General features: G+C 41.5%; 1 protein-coding gene across 4 annotated transcripts in view; it reads left to right on the top strand.

The window, feature by feature from the left end:
• Window positions 1-4,790: 4,790 nt before the first annotated feature.
• The window catches only part of SLC25A13 (solute carrier family 25 member 13), a 133,033-nt gene continuing 120,980 nt past the window's right edge, over window positions 4,791-16,843 (top strand). For 2 of the 4 annotated variants that reach the window (XM_023750737.1, XM_006085001.3), the window contains exons 1-2: window positions 4,797-4,846; window positions 11,327-11,469. In XM_023750737.1, the coding sequence (XP_023606505.1) occupies window positions 11,360-11,469 (110 nt within the window). In that variant the 5' untranslated portion in view covers window positions 4,797-4,846; window positions 11,327-11,359. Of the gene's footprint in view, window positions 4,847-11,326; window positions 11,470-15,927; window positions 16,167-16,843 lie in introns of those variants that run through there. The other 2 variants (XM_006085002.3, XM_023750738.1) reach the window with 2 other exon arrangements.

The raw sequence follows: 16,843 nt of genomic DNA, 5'->3' as shown, positions 1-16,843 counted from the left end.
TAGTACAGGAAGGTACATGGGAAGAAGCTTCTAAGTTGTTAGGTCACACCCAGTAGTACTTTCCATTGAGATTTTGGTCTACCTACTACACTTATTTCCACAGGTACAAAAGACTATACAGGAATATTTCTCCCTCCACCTCCTATTCCGGCTTGTCACTGCATGCCTGCTTGTGTGTATGTGCACATCCTTCTCCATTGCCCCCCCCCCCCCACACGGAGTAGCCTGCTTTTGATGAGCTGTCTCTTCTGTTTTTTTTTGTTTTTTTCAGATCTAAGGTAAATAATTACTTCATGACAAGTAGGGTTTTCAGTGTAAGCTTGTCTTGGTTTTCAGACCTTTAGTTTTTTTTTGCGGGGGGGGGCCATGTTGGGGAAGCATTGCTAAGTGAAGGCTGTGTTGTGCAGTTGGTGAAGTAGCAAGCTGAGGTGAGGACCTTGGGTTCTAATACAGTGGTTCTCAACCTAGCCAAACATTATACTCTTATGAGGAAGCTTTAAAGATAGCCTAATTTGATTGGCCTCTGGTAGGACCTGAGTACTGACAAAATTTAAAAGCCCCTCAGGTGACTTGGATGAAGCAGAATTGGACATTAGCTAAAGTTGTGGTTCTTAAACTTTAACAGGACCAGGATCAACTGCAGCAGTTCTCAACCTGTGGGTCGCCAACCTGTGGGTCGCGACCCCTTTGGGGGTTAAAGGACCCTTTCACAGGCGTCGCCTAAGACGATCGGAAAACACATATATGATTACATATTGTTTTGTGATTAATCACTATGCTTTAATTATGTTCAATTTGTAACAATGAAAATACATCCTGCATATCAGATATTTACATTATGATTCATAACAGTAGCAAAATTACAGTTATGAAGTAGCAACGAAAATAATTTTATGGTTGGGGGTCACCACAACATGAGGAACTGTATTAAAGGGTCGCGGCATTAGGAAGGTTGAGAACCACTGAGCTAGAGGACTTGCTAAACCATAGACAGCATTCCCTTAATAGTGTATGCACTTTTGTCATAAAATATACCCATATTCCTTATGATTGAGCTTGAAATCCATTGAGATTTCAGACCCAGTCATATCAAACCAGGGAGAAAATTTCCTCATGGAATGAAATGAGCACATGTGCTCTGGCAATCAGAGCTGGTGAGTCAGACTGCCCAGAGTGGATTTAATTCCTACTTTAAAAAATATATATATATATATATTAAAAAAATATTGATTTCAGAGAGGAATGGAGAGGGAGAGAGGATAGAAACATCAATGATGAGAGAGACTCATTGATCAGCTGCCTCTTGCATGCTCCCTACTAGGTATTAAGCCAGCAACCCAGGAGCCTGCACCCCCAATGGAGGGTGGTCTGGCACTATGTGCCCTGATCAGGGACTAGAACTGTGACCTCCTGGTTTATAGGTCGACACTCAACCACTGAGCCACACGGGCCCGGGCCGTGGAATCTACTCTTATAATGCAAATTTAAGAAGCGTAATGATAAAACGGGCAATTAGATTTTAAGACTTGTAGCTTTAAACAGTTACATGCTGTTAGTATATGAGAAATATATATATAACAATGAAAGTAAGTCTTCTGAAAGTAATCTACAGTTTGCTGACTCTTCCAAAGCCCAGCGAACTAAGGCTTCTCAAGTGATGCACACTGTGCCTGCTGAGCAGTGATTCTGAGTTGGCTAATACCTTTCTGTGGTTCCCTCTTTCCAGCTCATAAAACTATCTGGGTATTGGTTTTACCTCCAGGTAGAATCCATCTCAACACACCTCAGAACACTGGCACTTCTGACGGCATTTTTATGTTGTCCTCAGTGAAGCCACTGAAATGACACTAAAACAAGAAGAAAAGAACAGGAGGTAGAAGAGAAAAATGGACATTTTGAATGGCCACACAACACTGGGGCAGTATATGGGATTAGTGCAGAGGTGAGGCTCAGGAGTGTTTCTGAATCCACTTCCTATGGAACCGGAGTTATCTGTGCTGCAGTGGAATGTGTCCAGGACCCAGTACACATTTCAGTGGGCCTCAGGGGAATTCCACAGTGATCGTTAACTGTGTGCTGTACCTGGAACTTTGGGTCTGTTTTCAAGAAGTAGCCATCAATGGAGCTAGGATAGCAGATGGAATGATGAGTTAGGAAAGACCTGTATGTTCATTTAGAGCTTTTGTGAATGTTTTTGAAGACCCATGAGTTACTTTCCCCTCTCTTCTCCTGATTTCTCCCGTCTCAAGTTATGAGCCATGTTAGTCATCATTTAGACATTTTTAGGAGTAAGCATGATAGAATATAAACACATGTGGACAAATAATACAAGTAATATAAACCATTGATTGAGTACTTTAACTGTTGGGGGTGTTAATGCTCAGCACTCTATGTGATTGTCTCCTATCACCCCTCTAACCACTCAGGACTTCTGGCTTTGTTAGATGAGGACTGTGAGGCTCAGAGGTCAGGGAAGTAGCTCAAGGTCACACAGCTAGTTAGGTTAGGGCTTGGGCCTGGCTCCCAATCGAGGGTGGTCTGGCACTAAAGCCATGCTCTTAATCACAGCACTGGATGGACATGACACACTGGTGGTGGTAGGAGCAATTGGGAGAGTCTTGATTTCTAGGCATGTACTTACTATATTATGTCAGTGGTTAACACAAGTCATCATCATTGTGAAGCTGTATGTAATGTGGATCAGTGCAAAGACCAACAGTCAAAGATGGAAGATTTGGGATCTGATTTCAAATACATAGAAAATGTAAGTACAGATTGGTGCTAATCTGGCTTTGGGGGAAATATTTAACCCTTTTTGAGTCTTGGTTTTCCTTTCTGTAAAATGAGGGTAATGATATGCTCTATCTGAGTTTCAGGGTTGCTGTGAGGATCCAATGAGGTGATAGTCATGGTTTGAAAACTATGGAATGTTCTGTACGCATTAGGCATCATGTCTTACAAGTGTTGAGTCACTGTGTGGATTTTCTCCTGTGTCCGAGGCTCTGGGAGTTACAAAGGGAGCGCTTTGCTCCTTTCTCTCTCAGAGGCGCATGGTCCTGGTGGTGAGCCCTGAGTGTGCATTTTGGGATCAGCAAGGAGAAGAATGCTGTGGGAATTTAGGGCAGGAGAAACCCACTCTGTAAGAGCACTGCGCAGGGAAGGCTTTATGACATAGTGAATTAACTACATTTTAAAGGATGTGGTATTCAGAGGGAGCAAGAATAGTTCACTTTGTGGAAACTTTCCTTTGCTTTTAAAAGGAAAACCAACCAAGTGCCTAGGGTCACCATATGCCTTTTAACAAATGTTACTTATGGACTGTCTTGCGATGTGAAACTCGGACAGAATTTCTCTGCTCTTAAAAGACGAGGGTGGAGGCATTTTTATGCTGTCCCCTCCCCTCCCATTAGTGTTCATTCTCTCTACCTTCCTCAGAACATGGACCCGCAAGGGGGGAATCTTCTCCTGCAGCCTTCGGTCAGCATTATCATCAGTCTTAGGTTGGTTAGCAGGCTATTTCCCCCTTCTTAATTGAACAGTAAAGAACACTACCTAATTCAGGATTTTCAAAGATCACAAATTCTTATGGATAAAAATAGCACTGGTGGTTACAAGTGCTCAGCTGAAATTAAAAGAGTTATCGGTCTTGCTTTGGGAAAGAAGGTGACCAACCACTGATTTCCAAAGAGTACCTCTCCCATCCCAGTGATTAGTTAATAAAATTATTCCCAACAGTGGTGGGCAAAGGAACTCAGGCAGTTACACACTTAGAGACAGAGAACCCATTGTCCAAAGATCTCAGAAGAGTCTTTGCAAACACACAGAAGGGATTTAGAACAATTTGCATAAATCTCCCTGTGGATAGCGCCATGGCTGGAGTATTGGGGCGGTTCCAGGAACCCCTTTTGGCTCTATCATGGGGTGACGCTGTGCTTGGTGAGAATTCAGTCTCATGGCGGTTTTGCCAGCAGGACTGGGTGATGGGACGCTGAATAAGCCCACTGTTTGGTTCCACATAAGGACTCTTTTGTGTTGGCCTGGGGCAGCCATGTGCAAGTTTGTCTTGCTTTTTCCCCAATGATGTTTTTGGACTTTGTGGGCTGGAGAATTAAGCACAACACCTATTCTGAGCTAATCTGACACATTTTGCTCTTGAAAGGTAACCATAGCCCCTTGTATTTCCAGAATGTGGAGAATAATAGCCATACCTTTGGAGACCTTTGTCTTCTTAAATTAAAAGTCGGGGAGAGGAGGAGACTTGGCTTGGCATGCCCAGGTAGCTGGGGCCTTCCCACCTGCTCAGGCTGGCACAGTGGGAAGTAACCCCTTCTGCTTGTTAATATGATTTGCCTTGTTCACTAACTTCTTTAAGAACTATCTTCTCTTGCAGAGTTAACAAACAGGTTGTACTTTAATATTTACTATTCCCCTATGAAAGGGTTGGGATCACTCTGGAGTATAGTTTTAAAATGCCAGATGATTAAAAATCTGTTTCAACTTTTCTTTCTTTTTTCTTCTTCTTTTTGAACAAAACAAACCAAAGATAAAGGTATGCATTAAACACTACATATTTGGAGCTTTACTGGTTGCTTGGCCAGAATGTTAGCATTTATGAAGCCACATAGGGAGTCTAATTTAAAATTCAGGAAGTAGGTTTTGTACTGGGGAATTTACTGTTTAAGTACAAAAATGAAATCCTCTAATTTTTGACCTGGAGTTTATTCCTTTCAGTCGCTAGCTTGATTTCTCAGCTTTGTTCTAATAATACAAACGTCTTTATGTTTATTTGTAGGTGGCTTTAACCAAGAGAGCGGATCCCGCTGAGCTTAGAACAATATTTTTGAAGGTCAGTATAAAGGAATCTATTTTGTTTCTTGGTCGATCCGTGTTCTATAACTTTTAAAGATTCTTTTTAAGCAGATCTTTATTTTATTGTTGTAGTTCTTAAAAATCCCCCAAAGTATCATTACTTAAGACTCCTAAAAGAGGTCCTTAACAATTATACCTATTTTTTAAAAAAATGTATCAGAAACTTGCTGTTATTTGTTTGTGATATGTTTACATTTTCATTTCTCTTATCTCACATGGTGTCAGGTATTGAAAAGGAGTTCCTGGGGGATTTAGTCTCCCAACCCATTTACCTTTCCAGGGTTGACTTGTGCGGTTTAATGGTAATGCTTTTCCTCCTAAGCAGTTTAAAGCTCTTTGTAAACATTTCAGTAATCCTTCTTTCACCCAGAAGCCGGTCATCATCATTGTCGTCATGATCATCATTTTATTACAGCTGTGCTGCCTGGTGCGGAGGCCGCAGTATGAGTAATACGAGATGTGAAATCACAACAGACACCATGCAAGTTTATGTCCTTAGTTTCTACCAGTTTCGCCTACTTTGCCATATTGCACAGTGAATGATTAATCCTCTAATAAAAGTTTACCTCAGATTCCAAACACTGAACCACTTTTAATGTTATTCAGCCGGAATCAAAGTACTCAAAAAAAAGAGAAAAGGCCACTTTTATAAAGATTATTTTAAAAGTATTTATGTAGCCTTCTTCTACACATACCAAAGGTAACTGTGCTGTATATAAAGAAGACCCAGGCTTTGAATGAGAAACTTGATAATCTGCTGTGTACTGAGAATATATGTCTTTAAAAGTTAATAATTTTATATGCATCACTTTCTTCATCCATATGCATTACCATTAAACAAATCGAAAAATCAGGGAATTTAAACACTGACAGGATTATTCGATATTGAGTGTTTGTTATTTTTGATGTTTAGGCTGATAATGGTATTCAGAGTACGGGAACCATAAAGAATCTTTTTCTCTTATATAGATACACACTAAAGTATTTACAGAGATTATGAGACTACGATATCTGAGATTTGCTTTTAAATAATCCAGTTTTGGTGGGGTAGGGAAAAATGAGCAGGCAGTATGATGATAATTTTTGAAATTGGGAAATGCAGTACCAGGTTCGATTCCGGTCAAGGGCATGTACCTGGGTTGCGGGCACATCCCCGGTGGGAGATGTGCGGGAGGCAGCTGGTCGATGTTTCTCTCTCATCGATGTTTCTAACTCTCTGTCTCTCTCCCTTCCTCTCTGTAAAAAATCAATAAAATATATTTAAAAAAATAAAAAAATAAATAAATAAATAATCCAGTTTTGGTGGGGTAGGGAAAAATGAGCAGGCAGTATGATGATAATTTTTGAAATTGGGAAATGCAGTATTGGGTTTATTATACTATTCTCTCTACTTTGTGTGTGTTTGAACATTTTCATAATAAAGTTACAAAAATTGTAAAGAATCAATGAAAAAAACTTTATGAAAGTGCCCAGCACCTGATTTGCTTTAGATATTGATTCAGTAAATGTTTACAATTAAATAATTCAAATACAGAGAGACAAAGTCTCCAAAGGAAAATGATTAAAAATATGAGCAGTTTTGGGGGAGAGGGGGAAAAAAGGATACATTTATAGGGAGGCTTGGATTATATATAAGAAAGCAGAAATCTTTTATAAATTTGTTGGCCCAAAAGGACAATACAATATTGAGATTCTAAGGTGGAAAATGATTCTGGATACTGACAGTCCAGGATGCAGAAATGCTTCGTCTCTTACCTAGACCGGTGTCTGTTGCTATGCATTTTGGGCCCACTATGATTGGGATCAGGTGTATATGAGGGAACCTCAGATATTTGTAGTATGTGTATTTAAGGTCTTTATTGAAAAACTCTAATGATGTCATTCTGGAAGACCACTTGCAGACGAGCATGTGAGTGGGTTGCCAAAGAGCCTAGAGAAAAGAGTAAAGTTCATTACCTTGAGCTGACAAAGTCCTAAGACCTGTCTTTGAACTCAAGACTTGTCTGTTATGTATTTCTGTTTTCTAAAGCAGCCGTAATATATCTTACTGATTTTTTACAGAGAGGTTGGGAGAGGGATAAAGAGTTAGAAACATCGATGAGAAACATCAATCAGCTGCCTCCTGCACACCCTCTACTGGGGCTGTGCCCGCAACCAAGGTACAGGAATCGAACCTGGGACCCTTCATTCCGCAGGCTGACGCTCTATCCACTGAGCCAAACCTGTCAGGGCTTCACTAGTCTTTTGGTGTAATCAGTGGAAAGGCTCCAGGTAAAAGCGGTGTCCACCTTTTGAGGCCGTGTGGCAGGTTAAGGTCCTACTTTGGGACAGTATGTCCTTTCCAGATGTGGTTTCTCAATAGCAGGAAAGTCTATACTAGAAACAAATCAGATTGGTCAGGTAGACCCTGGGGAGGGGAGGAATTCCATGTGGGGTTTTGGAGTGTCAGCTGTGGGGTTTCTGGGTAAGGGGGCCTGTGGGCTGGGGTGGAATCTATGGGACCAAATAGGGAAGTGTTGTCTGTCCTCCCTGGAGGGTGGCTAGGACTACCTGGCTATTGAGCGAGAGTTCAGTATGACTTCGAGTCCGGGGGGATGATGTGGGGAGAACCATCCCTGAAGAAAACAGTGGTCAGCAGTTTCTGGAAGGGATTGTGGATCTGGCAAAGGTTCGGGTGACCTCATCAGGCCCGGATAGTGTGGTACCGATGCAAATCCTTGGCTCAGCACGCTGAGGATCTCTTGTTTACCATCTACCGCAGACGCAGACGGTGTTGTGGTGGAGGAAGAATAGGAGCGAGGCGCCCTGGGGACTGTGCCAGGCACGTCTCTGCTGTGGCTGGGTTTTATAGTTAATTATGGATCAGCCATAAGCATTCTGTAAACCCGACTACTTTGCGGATTTTCTGACTTTTTCCTGACTTTTTTTTCTAATAAATATCCCAGCCTTCTCTCTGTTAACCGGGGTAGAGGATTCTTCTGTAGCTTGGGGCATGTGAAGAGAAGCATCATTGCACCCTTGGACCAGAGGTGCTGGTACCAGAGGTGCTGGTAGCAGGTAGCTGTGGAGATGAGAGAGCCAATGGAACTGAGACAGATAAGGAAAGAGGGGTCCTGGAGGATTAAAATGGGCCCAATACTGGCTTATTTTATGTTTTTGAGTTAAAATAATTTCTACTTTAGTTTTTTTCTTTTCTTTTTTTTAAGGTGTTTACTGTAAAATAGTGTGAGGTATGGGGTATATAAAAGTGTATAAATTATGGCTCCTACACTTAACTATTTCACAGTGCAATAAAAAGATAAAGCCATTATATGGAATAAAAAGATAAAGTGTAATAAAAAGATAAAGCCATTGGGGCTAATTATGTCTCCCTAGAGAGAGTCATTGAAGTTATAGGGAGGTAGTGGTATTTGAGCTGCATTTGAAGATGAGTAGGTGTTTATTTATCAAAGGAGAAGGCAGAAGAGGGTTCTGGGGCAAAGGAAGAACATTCCAGGCAAAGGGAGAGCCTTTGTGCGATATAAGAGTACCAGGAGTGTGGGGTGGCCCGGAGCATAGGGTTTTGGGCAATGATACTGGAATGGTAAGTAGGGCAGGACTTGGTGTAGGACATTTCTCCATAAGGCCTTTGAACTTCATTATGCAGGCTGTTCTCGAGGTAAGTGCTGGCTAGTGTTTTGTCTGGGTGTGGAAATCAAAGTCTAGGTGTGGTCAGTTTTGCTTCTGACATGAATTTTTTTGTCTGCCTAACACTTTTGATGCTGATTCATGTTAATTTAAATAGATGTGTATTTGATACCATTGTAATTAACCTAGTTATTAATAACAGGAAAGGAGCAAAGGGAAGGCCAAATAGCATAGGCATGTCAGCCATGCAAATAAAAATAATTCTCCCATGCGAATCTCAGAAAATTATTATTTTTTAAAATATATTTTATTGATTTTTTTAACATTTATTTTTATTTTTTTAACTTGTTCTATAGGCAATAAATGACGTTAATTAAATTCCTATAATTAGCTTTACCTTTTCACATTAGACCTAATAAAATTAATCGCAGTTCTCAAGATGGTTGAAGGAAGCCTCTTTATTTACCTCCAGCATATCTTTCAGGCTCACTTAGAAAATTTCAACTAGAAAGTGTCTTTGCCCTATTCTTTATACCCAACAACCTACAGGGTTGCTTAGTGCTTATTGATTTTTTACAGAGAGGAAGGGAGAGTTAGAAACATCGATGAGAGAGAAACATCGATCAGCTGCCTCCTGCACACCTCCTACTGGGGATGTGCCCGCAACCAAGGGACATGCCCTTGACCAGAATCAAACCCTGGGACCTTTCAGTCCGCAGGCTGATGCTCCTTTCCACTGAGCCAAACCGGGTAGGGCAGAAAGTTATTTTTCTTAAGATATCATAAGGACCCCAGTAGGAGATATCTTCATCTCTAGCTCTATCCATCCATCCATCTGTCCATCCATCCATATTTATTATGAGGAATTGGCTTAAGCCATCCATTATAGAGGCTGAGCAGTCCCATGATATCTGCAAGCTGGAGACCCAGGAAAACTGGTGAGGTAATTTGTTCAAGTCTGAAGGCCTGAGAACCAAGGAAGCTGACGATGTCAATCTCAGTCTGAGGGCCAGGAAAGGTATGTCCCAGTTCAAGCAAGGCGGCAGGAAAAAGGCGAGCAAATTCTTCCCTCCTCCAACTTTTGTTCTATCAGGCCTTCGGTGGATTGGATGATGCCTGTCCAACCCTGGGGAAGACAGTCCACTACTGAGTCCACAGATTCAGGTGCACGTCATCCAGAAACACTGTCACAGCCACACCCAGAATGTTTAATCTGGGCACCTGTTGGCCAGTCAGGTTGACACAAAATTAACCATCACATTTAGTATCATATTGGGTTGTGCAAGGAATCCTAAAAGCCTCCCTGTTTCATAAGTATATGTTTAATTGTATTAAAACTTCTCAAAATTGTTAAGGAGAGAGGCTCAGGTCACTTGTAAAAGCTATTCACTGTGCTCTCCTTTCTCTTTGGCCGCCAGTATGGTTTCTGTCACCCATTTATCCCTGTTCTTTGTGTAGCTTTTACTGTCCTCCCTCCTCCACATCCCTCAAATCACTGCTGTGTGTCCAGGACCAAGAGGCCCTGTCCTGCTCCATAGGAAAATACATGATGTCTAAGTCCTTTCTCAGCATTTCCCATAGCACCAGGGGCTCCACAAAGCAGGAATGAGCAGGTCCCAATTACATGAGCTGGAGTGTAACATACTAAAGGCCAGACCTGGGGAACGCTGTGAAAAACCATCACACGCCACCTAATCCTTACTGACCATTTCTGCTCTAGAATGAAGAGGACTCTACTATAGCAACATTTCATACCTGCTTCCGTACAACCCCCCAGGAAGCCATGCAGTTAACAGTCTCTTCCAGCTCAGCCTGTCTGTCATCCTTCCTTTGTTTGTTTTTTACTTTGAGGGTACATTTTAAAGTGGGGGACAGTGAAACAAGGAAGGGCTTAGCATAGAAGAAGCAACAGGAGAGAACTAGGCGGGGCTGCTTTAGCTCACTGGGAAGTCAGAGAAAACGGGGAAGTCAGACAGGTTCGGGGTGAGCCCGGACAAGCTGCTTCTGCCCATTGCTCCCCTGGTTGCAAGTCTCCTGGGTCCCTCAGAGGTTAGGAGATGCCTGCCTGGGGCTGGGGGGTGGGGAGGGAGAGGGAAGATGAGGGGGAAGGGAGAGGTACGAGTGTGCTCCCTGTAGGGAGAGGGTGCCTTGTCACCCTTTCTTGCATCGTTGATGTCCTTGAAGCAGAAATGGGCAAAAGAATTAGATTATATTCATCTATGACTTCATAATTAATCCCACTTTTAATAAAAGCCCTATATCCTTGCTAAAGAACAAGACATGGGTTGTAATCCATAGCTTCTCAACCTCAGCACTTGATATTGTGGGCTGGACACTGTTGTAGGGGGTCGTCTTGTGTACTACTTCAGCAGAACCCCTGTCCTCTACCAGTGAGGTGCCAGTAGCATCCCTCTCCCCGAGTTATGACAATCAAAATTGTCATCAGACACTGCCAGATGTCCCCTGTGGGGGGAAATAGACAAGCAGAGGAAGCTCAGAGCTGGAGAACTCCACCCCCAGAAAGGCAGGTAACATGCAGACAGGGCTCCTTCTCGCTGGTTGTACTCAGCTACTGGGGGCCATTGACATTCGCCAGCTGTTAATCAGGCTAAGCTGCCCCCCGTGGAGAAGCACTGGTATAAGCATGAACCTTCGTGTACTTATGTTTTTGTTTTTTCTTTGAAGTGATGGAAAATAACTCTTTGTGAAGAGAATATTATCATATCTGATATATTATCCTTTGAATATTTAAGCTTTTCCACATAGTAATCTCACGATTGTGTACTTTCGAGAATAAAATATCTCTTCTCTCTTTTTTTTTAAAAAACAGTATGCAAGCATTGAGAAAAATGGTGAATTTTTCATGTCTCCCAATGACTTTGTCACTCGCTATTTGAACATTTTTGGAGAAAGCCAGCCTAATTCAAAGACTGTGGAACTTTTAAGCGGTGTGGTGGATCAAACCAAAGATGGGTATGTTTATTTCTTATTGTCTCATTTAATATTTTTGTTTGAAACAGCTTTCTGTTGCTTTAAAGATTAGGAAGTCTGCATACACTTCCCATCTCTTAAGAGCATTTTCTCTACCTATTACAAGTAATACATTATTTTAGAAATAATAACTTCAATATTTCCTCCAGCATTTGTATCACAGATGGGGATTTTGCATGTGTATTTTTTTTATACACTTTAAAGAACTATTTATAGTTTCATGATACTGTTGTAGTTGATAAGTGGTATGAAGATATTCCAGAGTGTTTGTATTTATGTTGGTATTTTTCAAAGGAACTGTAAAATTGTGAGTAAATATAAAACATAGCTCTAAGAATATAACTTTTCTCTAATATTTCCCTCTGCTCCAATAACTTTTAAATCTAACATGTGATTAAATGCTACTAGTAACAGACTGAATGATATGATTCCAAATCCCCATGAAAAGCGTGCTAACCAAGCTGGAAGAGAAAGACCGAACCATCTAAAATTCAGTCGGACACTCGGCAAAATGCCTTGGGATTGTTTTTCCCACCAGCCTTCTCGGTTTACATTTTAAACAGGAGTCTTGCCTAAGCTGTCTAGGATTGCCGTCGGCTTTTATCACCAAGTGCAGAAGTTTGGACTCTGCACCCTTGCTGATACGAACACCAGTGTCCCCTCATAGCCACATAGAACCCACAGGAACCAGCCTCTCTGTATAGACTGTGGTGGGCTCCCAGCCTTCCGCTCTCGCTGCTTGCCAGCACCTACCCCTTTGACAGAGTAGTTACCTGCCATTCTGGGGTGGCTTTTTCTAGCTCTGAGCCTTCATCTGTCACATGTCTGATTTTCCCACATGTGTTGGTTTGAGATACAGCCAAAGTGAAATCTCTTGATGTACCATGAATGCTCTCCGTTCTTACCAGCACTTCCCTCTTCTTAGTTATCTATCGGTTGTCCCATCACTCGTGGAAATAACCTGTTCAGAATGTCAAGGAGTGGGGAGGACATCGGCAGTTACACTTCCTGTTGTATCCTAGAGGATGGCTGCGTTATGCCTTCTCTCTTTGATCTGATAGCAGTTATTGGGGTTACTTCTGTGTTCTATCTCCACCCCAAGGTGGGGTCATTGCTAGGTGGTACAAGGAGAGGCTGAAATATATTTCATACTAGTCCACTAAAGCAAATGGTAGATGGGACATAGAATTAGTCTAGCAAACATTTTTTTTTTTGAGAAAATTTGGTTGCCTCCATACCTTCTGTGTTAATGATTCAGATGAAGGGTGACCAACTTATGCAACATAAATTATCTGACTCAGTGATTAAGATCTTTTTCTGTTTTTTATTTGATAGTTTAAATTTTTTTAAACTACACAAAAATTGGAAGAATGCAATGAACACCCAATATATGCCGTTCATCTGAATTGACTGACTGTTAACAGTTTTCCACCTTTATTCTCTCCTTCTACATTCATACTTTCTGCACACAAATGTGCACACGCATAATTTCCTTTTTTGGCTGGACTATTAAGTTGTAAATTTCAGCCATCATGAGACTTGAGCATTTATCTTCTAAGACTAAGAACATTCTCCTACACAACCACCACACTATGATCATACCTGGGAGAATTAATAATCATGCCAAAAACATTTGATATGCAGTCCATTTTCAAATATGCCAGATCTCTCTGTCCACCTCCCCTCTCAAATGCCTCATCTCCTTTTTCTAAAATCCAGAATCCAGTTAAGGTTTTTATATTACATTTAGTTTCTTTCTTTCTCTCTCTCTCTCTCTCTCTGTTAATCCCCACTGGAGGATTTTCCCATTGATTTTTTTTTTTTTTGACAGAGTGGAAGGGAGGGATGGGGAGAGAGAGAGAGAGAGAGAGAGAGAGAGAGAAACATCAATGTGAGAGAGAGACATTGATTGGTTGCCTCCTTACCAGGGCCCAGAATGTACATGCTCTTGACAGGGAATCGAACCCTTGACCCTTGGTGTGTGGGCCAATGCTCTACTATTGAGCCACACTGGCCAGGGCTGTATTAATCTAGAACAGATCCTTGCCTCTTAATGTTTTTTTTCATGACATTAACTTTTAAAATCCTGGCCCAGTGATTTTGTTGAAGGTCCCACATTCTAGACTTGTCTGATTCTTTCTTCACGCCTGCCTGTTAAACTTTGGGGTGCAGATTAGGACAGTCTCTGTACTACCTGCTGTATCTTAGAAGGCACGCTGTCCCAGCATTGATGATTCTAAGTTTGATCAGTTGCTAACAGTGGTATCCACTCAGTGATGGCGAACCTTTTGAGCTCGGCGTGTCAGCATTTTGAAAAACCCTAATTTAACTCTGGTGCCTTGTCACATATAGAAATTTTTTGATATTTGCAACCATAGTAAAACAAAGACTTATATTTTTGATATTTATTTTATATATTTAAATGCCATTTAACAAAGAAAAATCAACCAAAAAAATGAGTTCCCGTGTCACCTCTGACACGTGTGTCATAGGTTCGCCATCACTGCACTAGGTATTTCCATCGTATGGGGCCATTTTTATTTTGTAATTAGTATATAGAATACTTTGAGAATGTGTGGATGTCTTCTTTCATCGCAACTTTTCACCCCATAGTTTCAGCATCCATGATAATCCTTTTCTGAATCAGTTATTACACTGGGGTTTGAAAAATGGTGATTTTAAAAAAATTCCGTCTTTATTGTTTGCCATTCTTTGGTAAAGAAAAGCTTTCTTACCTCCATTACCTTTTCTTTCTCTCTTCACTTTTTATATCAGTACAAATTCATGGATTTGTTTACTTTAGATGCAATGTATTATCTATTACTGTTATTCCCTTAGATGCTAAAATTGTCCCAGTGTGGTCGGTGGGTGTCCCTTCAGGCTGGCTCCTGTCCCCTTAGCCTTTGAGTGCTCCTTGCTTTTGGCAAATAAGATGCTCTAGACCCACCATGGATTTTTCCTCCCTGGGACCTGGAAATTGCTATTTTCTCTAAGAAACCCTGATTCTTTTTAAATCGGAGTGGTGCTTAGAAGCAAAAATGGAGCACTGGCTTATTGTCACTAGGGTGTTACTGCATCTCTTTCTTTTCAGTGGGAAGAGCTGGGAAATACACTTTAAAAAAGTCAAAAGTTCATAGTGACATTTCCTATTTAAACTTAGCATAATAGGATTTTTCTGTCTTTTATTTTCTATTTCTCTCAGTGAGCATTTTGGTTTGTAATTAATGTATTTATGGGCATTAATTTGTGTAATTGTAATATCTTCTAATGTACTTTGCCTTCTTTTCCATCCTCACCCCCATTCACTTTTTCTATTTCTTTTTACATGTATACCCTCAGAAAACATAGCCTTGAATTTATTAGATGTAAAAATGTGACATACATTTTACCTATAGAATATAAGATAACATAATAAAAATAACATATTTTTTCAAAAGCTTATAACACAGCTGAAATGTCGGCTTTGTTTTCCTGGTTTCTCAGATAAGGTAGACAAGGTGCTCGGTAATCAGGCAGTTTTCTGCCAGAAGGTGTCCAGGCTTGTCTGGCTGCAAAGACCTTGACCTTTCCCATGTTCCCAGCCGCCTCTTCTCTCGTAATCTCACAACCCTCTTTAACCTGACATTTTCTTTCAGGTTTCGTGTTATCTTAAATCCCAGTGTTTCCCTGTGACAGAGAAAATCTCCGATGGCCTCAATTTGTTGCCCTCTGGCTAACTTTTTCCCCAGTTGCAAAAACAGTAGTAAGAGTGAACACCTCAGTTTCCAAAGGAAAACAAAACAACCACCCATAATCTTATCTTGACACAGATATTTGGAACGTTTTAGTATCTTCCGTGATTGGTTAATGTGCATCGATATTTTTCATAATTTGAATCTGCATTAATTGTAATTCTCTTTTGTAATCTTTTAGACTGTATCAATTAATTTTTACATTTCTGTATGCTGTTCATATGAACAGTGCTAAATAGCTCCAGCATTTTCTATCAAATTAATGTACACTGCTTTATGAAATTCTGCCCTTACAGAGTTATTTCAATTTCTAGTTTTCTGAAATAGATAATATTGGAGTGAATATCCCCCCCTCTTTTCATTTAACTATTTCCTTAGAAAGAAATTCGAAGAGAAAGATTCCTGGGTCTAAGGATAGAACTATTTTATAGCTCACCATATATATTATGGTAATTCTTTCCAAGGGGACTAAGCAAATTGAAGAACTTATCCAAGTTATTTAAGCTTATTGAGCTAGTCGGGCCAGTGTTCGAGGCTAGGCCTGCCCAAGGCCCATTCAGATGTTCACGTACCCTTTTCCCTGACCCTGACCCGACCCTGACCCACAGTGCCTCAGTGTTTACTTCACAGGTATAATCACACATCTGTTCTCAATGGAAAACTGCAGTGCCTTTCTTTCCCCTTCCTTTCCCTTTCTTTGGAAGCACAGCATTTGTCAAGTTCACAAGTCTCAAATCATCGTCCCTAGTCAACCACTGTTCCTTGAGTCATTGTGACCACAGAGATTGGAGTGATGTGGCCACAAGCCAAGGACACCTGGGGCTACCCGAAGCTCGAAGAGGCAAGAAAGGATTCTCCCCTGAAGCATCTCCCTTTGTGGGGAGTGGCCCTGCTGGCATCTTGATTTCAGACTTCCGCTCCCCAGAACTGTGACAGGATGAATCTCTGGTTTGTTAAGCCACCCCATTTGTGGCACTGTGTTGTAGCAACCCTAGGAAATGAATACTCTCACATAGCTATTTTCTCTGGGTGATTAGAAAGCCTGTGGCTGCAAAAAAATTATTGGGGACAGAGACCAACCAGCCTGATTCCCCCCGAACAGCTTTTTTCTCTAGTGGTGTGGTAGCTTTTGGCTAGATCTAGGCATTTTCTAGGCAGAGACCCCTGCACACTGCGGCACAGCGTCTCCGTGAGAGCACAGCCCCCTCCTGAAGGCCTCACCCACTTGTAGGGTTGGGCTGAACTCTAGCATGGACGCTAAACGCCTGTGCACTGTGTGGGCTTCCCGGAAAGGGGTCCTGTGTATCTGGGGCACTCACTCCTGGTTCCAATTTAATGTTTCATGAGGTTGGGACTTGGTCAGCCTTCCGTGCTGTGAGTTTCTTCCAGAGTGCTGGCCAGTCTGCCTTCAGCAGCTGTTGGAGAACCCCCTCTCCGTGCCTGCTCCGTGCTGTGTGTGGAGGATGACCGGTCAGTGGAAACACCATGGTGTCCCCTTGGACCTTCTTATTTACCGCAGCAGACAGCTGTTAATCCGAGAACCGCAAAGAAGCATGAATTGACCTTGTGATAAGTGTTGTGAAGGAGAGACGTGGTGGGAGAGACAGTTAAGGGCTTCATGCTGG

The sequence above is a fragment of the Myotis lucifugus genome, unplaced genomic scaffold, assembly GCF_000147115.1.
Source record: "Myotis lucifugus unplaced genomic scaffold, Myoluc2.0 scaffold_15, whole genome shotgun sequence".
NCBI classification, from domain to species: Eukaryota; Metazoa; Chordata; class Mammalia; order Chiroptera; family Vespertilionidae; genus Myotis; species Myotis lucifugus.
This window is presented reverse-complemented; position numbering and strand designations above follow the sequence as displayed.